This window comes from Mustelus asterias, chromosome 17 (genome assembly GCF_964213995.1).
Source record: "Mustelus asterias chromosome 17, sMusAst1.hap1.1, whole genome shotgun sequence".
Taxonomy (NCBI): Eukaryota; Metazoa; Chordata; class Chondrichthyes; order Carcharhiniformes; family Triakidae; genus Mustelus; species Mustelus asterias.
The window spans coordinates 79292775-79304082 of record NC_135817.1 but is presented as its reverse complement, the minus strand read 5'-3'; the positions used below and the strand labels follow the sequence as shown (position 1 = coordinate 79304082).

At 42.9% G+C, this 11308-nt stretch overlaps 1 protein-coding gene across 1 annotated transcript; it reads right to left on the bottom strand.

Moving 5' to 3' along the window:
- Nucleotides 1-880: 880 nt before the first annotated feature.
- On the bottom strand, nucleotides 881-10909 carry adamts1 (ADAM metallopeptidase with thrombospondin type 1 motif, 1). Its single transcript, XM_078233021.1, has 9 exons — nucleotides 8893-10909; nucleotides 8072-8500; nucleotides 7735-7867; nucleotides 7089-7256; nucleotides 6388-6674; nucleotides 5461-5647; nucleotides 5112-5290; nucleotides 4372-4547; nucleotides 881-3436 (listed from the first exon to the last, which is right to left on the bottom strand). Exons 1-9 carry the CDS (start codon nucleotides 9433-9435, stop codon nucleotides 2698-2700), a joined length of 2841 nt encoding a protein of 946 aa, XP_078089147.1. The 5' UTR covers nucleotides 9436-10909; the 3' UTR covers nucleotides 881-2697.
- Nucleotides 10910-11308: the final 399 nt, after the last annotated feature.

Sequence of the window (11308 nt, the reverse complement as noted above, 5' to 3'; positions counted from 1 at the left end):
CCAGAATACTTTACAAGGGTCAAAGGCAGGTGTCAATCAGAAGACAGGACAAATCAAGAAACCCGGGGGGGGGGGGGGGGGGGGGGATTTTCCCTTATCCTGCCAGCCACAGGAAACGTAGCAGGTGGGTGGGGTGAGGGCCCGATCATGAAAAGGTCCGTTGACCTCGGGCGGGAGTTTCTGGTTTTGGGGCGAGCGTGGCCGCAAAATCCTGCCTTTGCTGTTTTTAGAGAAAGTTTTGAAAAGAGGGAGATGATGTAAAGTCATCAGGTTTTCAAAGAACTGGGGTGAAGAGTGTAAGATAAGTCTTTGATAGGGTAATGAATCTCATACAATAAATCTCTTTACCGTTCAGTGACAGTTAAATAGGCAAACGAGGCAGCCATTTTATATTAGCAAAATTCCACAAATAATAACCAGTTAATCTGTTTTTGATTGTGTGAAGAATGTTGGCCAAGACACTGGGAGATCTCCCTATTTAAACATAAGGGGTTGGCTATTTAAAACGATGAGGTGAATTCTTTTCAGTCAGAGGGTCATGAGTCTTTGGAACTCTCTTCCTGAAAAGGTTGTGGAAGCAGAGTCTTTGAATATTTTTGAGGCAGAAGTGAATAGATTTTTAGTAAACAAGGGGGTGATAAGAGTAGGTGGAAAGTCAGTTCAGCCATGATGTTATTAACTGGGAGGGGCAGGCTCAAGCAGCTGAACAGCCTACTCCTTGTTAGTATGTGCTCATTTTCAATAGTGTAATGGGATTTTTAGTCCAATTACTAAACTACTAAAATCAGAAAGCTACTGAGTTCATGAGATTGAATATTTTGCAGGATTCTTTGCATCTCTATCCAACATACATAGCAAACACAAGAAAGACACAGAAATTGAGAATTCAATCATTTTTATTACTCCTAGTGACACATTATATTGTATAAATAGTCTATTCTTGTTAAATGTTCTTTGTTCCTTTTTAAAAAAGCGATAACTTAATGATTATATTATACAAAGCTTTACAAAAATAAATAAGTTTATTTGAAATCTGTACAAAATGCTAAGTCCTTCACAGAAGGAATTAAATACTCTTACTTATAAAGTACACCTCGTTGGCCTTGGTGCTAGTTTAATATTTACATTCTTCATGTAACTCTGCGGATTTCAAATCTGTAGCTTTGTATTAATAGCAGCCTTTGTATAGCATAGTTTAAGCTGTTTTATTTTCTCTCTTTAATAAAATAAATCTTGCCCTTCATCACTGAGGTAGGTGGGGACTGAATTTGTCAGAAGCTGGAACAACGAACAGTATCAACCTGTGTGTCAGGACCGTAGGATATTATTTGACAATGCCTTGAAGCAGGGATATTATAACAAGAAATCCATTCCCCACCACCCTTCCCTAATCAAATTCACCCTTTTTGTCCAAAGGCATTGGCCCTTGTTGGCAGACAGGGTTTTCCATCATTTTGCTCTGTGGCCTTTTTTCATTCTAATTGTGGGAACATCACAATGAGCCTAGTCCTGTCCTCATATCTATGAAATTTGCAACACAAATCGTTGGAAAGTAATGAGTGGGAATTCTGGATGACTTCCCCTATACCCAGCCCAGCCTAAGATGCAAGAACAAATATAGAGCCCTCACAGGTGTTCCAGTTGACCTAACTCAATACAGAATGGGAATGAAACAAATATTTGCTTTTTTTTTTAGAGCTCTCATTCCAAGGTTCTGTACCCACCTCATGGTTTTTCAGTGTTCTAGCTAATGCCAACTATATACCCATGTTACATGCAAAGACTTAAGGCAGTAGTTGGCAATGTCATGGATAAGTCAGCACATGCAAAATAAACTGATCTTGGGCCTATGATGATTCTGCAAAACCAGATGGGAGTCTAGCTCACAGACTCAGTGAGTTGGCACGTTTGGGCCACATTTCTCTGACCCACATTCCCTGGGAGCATGAAATTGCAGACTCCTCTGATTTGAAAGAAAATGGGGCACAGGATGAAGGGCATAATCAATCAGCGGCAAAACTGGAATCTTCAGCTTCCAATCTGAGGCACAGCAATTGACTGATGCTTTTTTCCCCTCTTAGTACCAATAGCAATATTAGATATTATTCTGTAGAGGAAACAACACCCAGTGGTGTAAGAATTCAACCCACAATAACAACTTGTGAACCAGCAGAATATTCTAGAAATAATCTAAAACAGAACGTTCCTTGCAATTTCCAGGGACTGCTTCCTCTCAGAGAATCACAGAATGTCTCATTGCAGCAAGACAGTATTCTTTCATCTGTAACAAAATGAGGTTACATCTAATCTTGCCAGCAGCACCTTGTAAATTAGGGTCTTACATGCTTACCAAAGAATGAGAAAAACCTCTGATTTCACTGTCAACAGTGAATGTTCTCAGTTTAAAAAAACACCTAGTTACTAACACGACTACTGACTTGAGAGATAAACAATGCTAGCATTGAGTTCCCTAATTCCACCCCCACCCCGCACCCACCCCAATCCGCTCCTCCTTTTCCAAACTTTATCCTCCTACTGAACCGTAATGACTAAATCAAACATTCATGGTCAAAGGGAAAAAATGGGTCAGATGACTATCATGTGTCACATGACAAATGGATTGGGAAACCCTTATTTTCAGTGCATTTAGTTTGAATAAAAAACATATCTGAACTGTCTTTCATGTATGTTGGTTACTTAACTGCAAGCCCGTATGGTGCAAAGCCCAATCAAATGTTTTGGTTTTTTTGACATGTTACAGCGCTCCTGTGGCAGCACCTGGCCATCACGCATGACGCATTTCAAAGACCTTTTCCTGAAGCCCTTCCCGCATGTCTTGGAGCAGGCTGACCATTCTCCCAACAACCATCGTGGGCAGGGGATGTCTGCACACAATCGGAGGTCGTCAGGCTTCAGTTCTTTCACGCAATCAGTAGCTGGCCTCCCATAGGTGTCTGTACATTCAACTGCTCTGCGCTGCCACCCAAGGCCACATGATTTGGAGCACTCTCCCCATTCGCCAATTACCCATTCAGAGTCTACTGTTTCCTTGATGGCATTAAAAGACTCTTTTTTCGGAATGAGTTTAGTTGGCTGATGCTGCAGGTTCTTCTTCACAAAGAATGTAAATTTGATTCTTGGACGCAAAGAGTCTCCCACTGTGAGTACCTCAACAATCAGTGGCTCCTTGAGGGCACCAAAGCTACGAATTCTTTCTAATGACACTGATGACCCAGTGTATCTCAAGATCGTGCCTTGATATGAAATGTCCTGTTCTAGTGTTGACAAAGTGTACTCTCCATTGAGCAGGTATGTGCCATCAACTTTCTTCAATGCCAGATAGTTTCCATCATGTCTTATGCCACGGAGACTACGTTGCTTTATGTCAATGTTGGTTGCCCCTGCTGGAATGATAACAACCTCTTGGTATCCAGGTCTATTGAAACAGATGGAAAGAAAAAATGATCAAATTAATCTGTTGGCTTTCAGTTTCAATGCATGGCAATTGAAGCATGAGCTCTTATCAGTCAACAATGTTCCCTTTCCGTGCTACCAAACATCCAAACTTTCTTCCTCTGTTTTCAGAAAGCTATATCCTACAAAATGTATCTATCATAGGTATCCGTGGTCCTTGGGCACTCTTATTCATGTAGTAATTTTTCATCTGTGACTGTTTATAAGCTATTCAATCACACAAGCACATCAAAGCAGAGTCCTGTCTTGACTTATGTGATACCCACAACAAATACAGTTTTCAGCAGCCATCTCTGAATGGCAGTCAACAGCGAGAAGTCTGGCTATTTATTTTCCTTTCCTTTGTCCAATGATACCAATGTCACTTTTCCAGTCAAAAAGAGCCCCCTCGTTTGAGAGATTGGACAGGTTTTCATAATGATTTGCTCATTAAGCTATCATTTCCTGTCTCTTGCCTGGATGAGGTTCTCAACGTACAAGCGTAGTGAAGACTAGCAACATTCCCCAAAGTGGCAGCTGAGGTAGTCTGAATATCCGACAAGTCCTTGATTTAAAGCTAGCTATTTGATTATGAGTTTAGTGGTCTACTATCTGACACAATAGATATTCTTTAGACAGTCCAACCATAGCACCGGCAGGCAATTTCAAAAGGTGCTGTCCTGCTCGAGTTACTGAACTGCCTAAAAACAGTTTAATGCTCTACATCCAAACTAGTGTGGTATCTGGAATAAATTTCTGAAATAATGAAAGATACCAATTTAGCTTGGCGTGTAAAGTGGCAATCAAATTACTAAAACAAACAGGTTAAACATTAGTACTTGTGATGCTACTGTAATCCTAACTGGATCTTTTACATTTAACCAATATCGGTAGCATAAACAAGGAGCTCGTACTTACTTTGAACGATCAAGAGAACCAGCAATCTTCTTGCAAGTTGAGCCTTTGCCTTTGCATACACCGCACTTATCAAACTTCTTGTTTGAACCGATGACTCTATCACAACCAGCCTTAACACATTGTCCTTGAACACAGACAGAAGTGGTGTCTGGGCTACATGGAGTGCCATCAGCAACCTGTGAAGAAAAGGTTTATACATATTACTAATCCTGGGAGAAAAAAGTATCCCAATGGTAAAACAATCACTGCATAGGAATGGAGCACTAAACAGAAACTTGCAGTTTATATTAGAATAATTTTGATAAAATATTAATGTTCTTGGGCATGAGTATTTTCCCTGATTTTTAATCAATGTAAATTTCAAAGGGAGAGTGTCTATAATGCATCATATTACAGAAAGTTTATAAGTAGGGATAATTAATTAGTAGCTATAGCAGATGAACCAGTCCATGAGTGGGTTGTCTGCCCATGTGCCTATTAGTTGGCAATTTTCAACCCATTAAAATTAGCACAATTTGCAGGCTGGCAAATACAAAGATAGAAAAGATCTGGAGTGTATGTTTACAATACTCTTAATTTGAAGATTTCTTGAATTTTTGTCCATTGTAATAATGACAAGTCTTGCTCCTATTGGTCACAAACATAAGAGCTCAAGCCATGATCCCAATGGATTTTTGCTTCCTTCCCTCAAACCAACTACGAAGAAAACCATTAAACTGTTAAGCAATTGGAACACATACCTTGGGTTGGAGCACAAAGTAGTAGCCTGTGCCTTTTGCTCGGCAAATAAGTTTGCATCGATCTTTAGGAGAGACACCAGCATATTTTGGAATCCACTCAACTGCAGGCATTCCTCCAAAGGCAGTAGACTTTGAGAGATCATTGTGCATCTCACACTGCTCTTCACGGAATGTTTTACCTGCAACAAAGCCATTAAACTGAAGATCAAATACATTGAACTAATTCAGGTAGTACATCAAAGTCAAAAGATAAATTTGAAAGAAGTATTCAATTTCTCAAGTCTGTGAAAGGGATAAATCCCTCTCAGCTGGAATTGCTGGCTATAGTAAATTATTTTATGGATCTTACCATTGTTAGCTGCGCAATCCATGATGTTGCATGATTTATATTGCACACGCTTTCCTTCACAGTATTTTCCACCATTCTGTGGAACTGGACTGTCACAATGCCTAAATGAATACTGCACTCCTCCACCGCATGTCCTTGAACACTCACCCCAGGGTCCCCATGAACCCCAACTCCCATGCACTGGAGTCTGGAAAAATTGGATAAATAGATTAGAGATGAAAGAATCAGGAACAACACAGTTAATTATACTATGATTCTCTCCAAGCAGTCACCAATTATTTTTCTCCCATTATTTATTTCCTCTTTTTAATCTGTCCTCCCTCTTGTCCTAAGGGAGAATCATCAGACATGATCAGTTCTCTCAAAATCTCATCTCACTTAAGACAGGCACATTAGCAAGCACAAATGCTGAGCAAATGACAGCAAAAAGCTTGAGGGTGAACTTTCACCTGTTCGTATCAGGACCATAATTAAAGTAAGGTTAAAATAGCTGTCTCCTAACCCCCTTCATAGAATCCACAATGCAGAAAGAGACCATTTGGCCCATCAAGCTTGCACTGATAACAATCCCACCCAGGTCCCATCCCCGTAACCCCACATATTTACCCTCCTAATCCTCCTGACACTAAGGGGCAATTTAGCATGGCCAATCCACCTAACCTACACATCTTTGGACTGTGGGAGGAAACCAACGCAGGCACGGGGAGAATGTGTAAACTCCACACAGACAGTCACCCGAAGCTGGAATTGAACCCGGGTCCCTGGCACTGTGAGGCAGCAGTGCTAATCACTATGCCACCGTGCCACCCACCACAGGTAATTTCTACAGCCAAATCGGAGAAGACATGCACTAATTAATAAGAATAATTGAAGATAAGTATGTAATTTAGGGGTAACCAAAGGAAAATACATTTATGCAATGCTTACATTATAATTCTTCATGCTCGTCTGGTTAACACACTTGCCCTCCATGCACCATTTTCCTTCCCCGCAGCTGGTACCATCGGCCCAAGGGAAATGCTTGGTTTGGCAGATGAGCATTCCACCAGACATTCCAGTACACCACAGCAATGAGCAGGTGTTGCCTGCATCAGGGCAAAGCCTCGACTCTTTCCCAAAGGTGAACTGGCACTGGCGGTCTGCATTGTAGGTGCTCCCTGGCAGTTCACCAGGAAGCTGTAGTGGCTTCTGGGGCTTGTCCAACAGACACTCTCCTAAAAATGGAGGTAAACTGATCGTTAGCTTTTGATATCAACAGCACAGTATAAAACAGCACATTGCTTATTTGCATACTTTGAAAAAATGGGCAATCACAATAAAATAGAAACTCCCAATTTTGGATTTAAATTGATAGAAGTACTAATTTATTTAATCATAGCTAATACCAGATCATCTGGTCTAGAAATAGAAAAAAAGTTATGCTAATAATTGTTAAAGTGCAATACAATTTGTAACTAGTCCATTATAAAAGTGACTGTCTTTTCATTCAAAATGCAATGTATTTATAAATACATTGTCCATTATCGTCACTATGTATTTAATCAAATCAGTTGCCAAGCTTGTACAATAAAATAAATTAAGTTTACCAGAAACATAAACTTTATTTGAGGCAGGGATGTGGTTCTTACCATGTCCATTATCCAGGAAGGAAGTGATCATGTAAGCACTGCAGGCAGACCAAGGCTGATTCCTATCCAAGTTGGAGAGTGTTGACGCCATCATGTGGGAATTCCCAGTTAGACCAATGGTATGAAGGCACTGCCGTGCGTCATCATGGGGCATGTTAAACACGTGGCCTAGAAAGAGGAAAAAAAGTTACTCAGATGAGATGATATACACACTTGGAATTGGTTGTACTGGTACTGGACTATTCCACATGTGCCTCATGCATCTGTACTAATGTCAGATGTACCTCAGACAATACTGTACTGGACTGTGCTCCCCAACACTGTACGGTATAATATATTTAGTCATGAACTAATAACAACATAACTAATCAATAAATCAAATTTTCCATGTGGTTACCAAATATTAGAAACTTACTGCTACACAGATAATATTTAACAAGGAATTAACAATTGATTTAAAAAGCTGCTTGAATGCATCCTTTCCCACTCTACCCAGACAATGCAGGTAAAGAGTTAAGCAGGAGTTACAAAATGAGCACCAACTACAGCAGGAACCCCCAGCTGTAGTAAGTGGATGTTGATGTGAAGTGAGTTACACAATGATTACTACGAACATTTATCATTTGGGGGAGGGGTGGGCACTTACCCAACTCATGAGCTGCTGTGAAGGAGGCTTGTAGACCATCATCCTCAATAACTGAGCAACTCCGGGTAGGATCACAAATCGTCCCAACATCAGCCATCCCGAGAGTATCACAAGTCTGGGCTCCACACAGATCCTTCATTAAAATAAACAAGGGCAGCATTTAGCAAAATCACAGGGGAAGAAAAGGTTAACTATAAATGCTGGCATCCCTCTTCAAGAACTTTTTAAAAAATCACGTGATTCTCAAAAGCTGCTTTGTGAAGAGCCCTGTGCATACACATTAAACAGTTTGGACACGCGTACTAATCGACTAGTTTGGACAGGAGCCTTGGCTTACCGTTCTGGTGAAGAGTATAGCAGTGTCGTAGTGCTCTGGATTACGGTCACTTGCAGCGTTGTGCTGTTTCTGCCAAGTACAGAAATTCCTCAAGGTCAGGGCAGCATTAGAAGACACGTCGGGTCCCTTTTCCTTCTCGTAGATAACAAGGATCTTCACCACCACCAAGTTGATAGAGTTTTTGATGCTCGGGTGTTTATACAATTTGGCAGCCACCGACATTAAGGTCAGGAGGTAGTGCTTGAGCCCGCTGCCGTGGAACTCTGCCATGGAATGGTCTGCTACCAGCAAGGTCTCCACATAGCGAGGGAATGAGACGAATCTCTTGGTTCTTTGATGCCCGGACGGTTCTGAGGGAGTGGCCTCTGAAGTAGACTGTTGGGGGGTGTCAGTGCTCTCAGTTGCCTGGGCTGCATCGTGATCGCTCACCTAGATAGACATTGAAAAAGTGAAATTAGATGGTTATTTACAATCAGTCAGACCCTCAAGCCTCCATATCTAAGACAGTGGGCAGTTCTGCTAAAGAGGATGCCATCCTGTCAGGGCCCCTTGCAGCCAGACTCGTGTCTATTGAGCTCTGCTGCCCTTCAGTATGTCTGACATCTGAACGAATCCAATAGTCATATGTCACTTTTCAAAAACAAAACAGACCCAGCATCTCTCTCTGCGGCCAAAATTATCAAGAAATAACCCACAAAATATTTATTTAAAAAAGAGTCGAAACTGACTTTAAGATGCTAGCTAACAAGGGAACAGGAACTGAAGAAGTAGCTAAGGAGAAGCAGAAAATAAGTGAATCGAAGCCCCGGGGCGGTGCTTACCCCACACTTGGCAGCGCCAGGGCGGCCTGAGGATCTCGGTCCTGTCCTTCGGATTAAGTGAGGCTGGATGTCCCCTGACCTCGTCAGATTGCTCGGCTTAATATGATACTCGGCTCCTCCGATCACGAAAGCGCCTTGGATTCCGCCGCAGAGACTAACTGCCGCCAGAGTGCCGGGCAGCGAGTTGACGGTGCCGGCGTAGAAGCAGTGGCGAAGGTCGGGGTCTTCCTCTCCGCCCTCCCCGGCTTTGCCCGCCTGGGGTCGACCCAGCCGCTGCAAGGTGACCGCCGGGGCCAGGAAGCTCGGATCGGGCTCCAGCTCCAAGACGAACCGCTGCCCGAAGGCTTGGAGCCGGTAGAAGACCTTCCCCGGGGCGTCCCTCCGGAGGAAAGCCCCGGCTCCTTCCTTCACCTCCTGCCCCTTCTCGTCCAGCCGCACCGGGTAGATGAGAGTCTCCTCGGGGTGGCCGCCCTGAGCCTGCCCGGAAGACAGGACGCTCAAAAGCGGCAGCAAGACCAGCCTGAGCACCGCCTTCATCTTCATGCTGCAAAGTGTGATCGAGTATAAGTCCTCCAGCAGCCCGCGAGTCGATGGCAAAACTTTCTGACACTTGTTTAAACTTTAATGCTTCAAAAATTCCTACTGCAACCTTTTCCCCTTCCCCAGCGAACTGAATATGAAATAAATCGTTTCAAAGTCGGAGGGAATCACAGTCCCAATCTCTGCCACTTTGTTGCAGTGAAAGTTCTTTTCTCCCTCGTGGAGTTGCTGTCGGATTGTGACTATGTTGCCTTTCCAAAATGCTGTTCTGATTTTTCAAATCTTTTCCCTCCCCTTCCTCACGCTTCTTTGGTTTGTGGTGTAGTCCGCACTGCTAGCGCTCCTTATATACAGCCCTCCAGCGCCGCTCACTCGCCGGCTGCCCCCTCCCCACGGCCCCTTCCTTTCCCACATCAAAGAGTCTGCAGCCTATCCCGGCTCGATGCGTAAGTCAGAGTTGGATCAGCCAACTGGCCCTTAGCCCGCTCAATCCATCAGGCCAGAAAAAGGGCTCCCGATCCACCCCCACTGCCCCGTTCCCGGGGGCTGTGAGCAAGTTTACTGAACAATTTTCTTTTGCACCTTTTCGTTCCCTCCCTCGGTCGCCCCGATGCTTCTTTTGTAACCTGTTCTGCGAATCACAAAGTATCACAGATTCAATTGTCACATTTCGCGGTAAACCTTCCAGCTCCCTCATTCACTGAAACTTGCTCCCAATCCAATTCTGCCCTACTGAAATTCTGGGTAACTCAACAGAAAAACCTTTCCTCGTTCTTTATATCGATTAGATACATTTCACTTTCCCTCTCGCTGCAGGAGGACTGGGGGGAGGGGAGGCGGAACAATATTCTCAATTTTATCCAAATTGTCCCACCACATTTCTTTTTGTCTTTCCCATCAGGCCGAACAGGACGCTGACCGAGTAAAAAAAAGTTTGATTGGAATCAAAAAGAAAGTTCTTTAGAAACCTTTTTTTTAAGTTTAGTTCCGAGCTTTAGGGTGGAGCTCAACTTTTTAAGGTGGATCTGGCCGCGAATTCGGCAAAAGTGAACCCAAATCGTTATTTATCAAGTTGAAATAGCGCATTTTAGTTTTTCCTTATTAAAAACAAAACTAAATGAAAAGAAGACTCGTTTGGAGAAGATGATAAAACGCAACTCTCCAGAGCCCCATAATATATGAAGCAACCATAAAGCGCCGCTTAAATGAACAGAACAGGGTTCCCTTAAGCAGCTTTCATCAATTCTTTTTATATTTTTCTTAATCTTTAAGGGGATATCTTTCCCAATCATGGATGCCACCACTCGATTTTACGTGGTTAGAGCGATATGCACAGTTTAGAGAGGCGTCCTCTTCCCCCGCCACCTTAAAGAAGGAGGGTGCCAGCCGGGTTGACGCAGCCAGAATCAATGTATACTGTATCACTGTGATAACAACGGGAGCAATTAAATATCCGAACACAAACCTGGGTTCAATAGACAAGCTTTGTGTCCTTGTGGAACTCTCCCTTTCTAAAATATCTTTCAACAAGTTTATTAATGAAAAAACACCATTAAATAAAAATACATTTTATTAAGAATCAGTTAATAATGTCTACACAGTATTAGGATGGATATGATGAAACCCACTTCGAGTCTAAATTTTACTCGGTACCATATTTACTAACAAATGCATGTTTCGTGTGAATCTCGGAATTAATGCCTGCCTCTTCCAGCCACTTTGGACTGCTTTTCACAACTTTATGTTACTTCTTCAGCACAGATCAAGCTGGAGCCAGTTGCTTGCTCCTGCGCTGTTTGATTAACCGAGTGCACGCGGACTTGAGCCCCCCCCCCCCCCCCGGCAACACCACAGCGTGCACAACTTGTAACGAGAA

Coding starts and splice junctions, on each gene's coding strand:
- adamts1 (XM_078233021.1), bottom strand. CDS start 9,435: ATGAAGATGAAGGCGGTGCTCAGGCTGGTCTTGCTGCCGCTTTTGAGC. Junction 8,501..8,892: donor CTGGCGCTGCCAAGTGTGGG/GTAAGCACCGCC, acceptor ATGTCTATCTAG/GTGAGCGATCACGATGCAGC. Junction 4,548..5,111: donor ACTTTGTGCTCCAACCCAAG/GTATGTGTTCCA, acceptor TTTTCTTCACAG/GTTGCTGATGGCACTCCATG.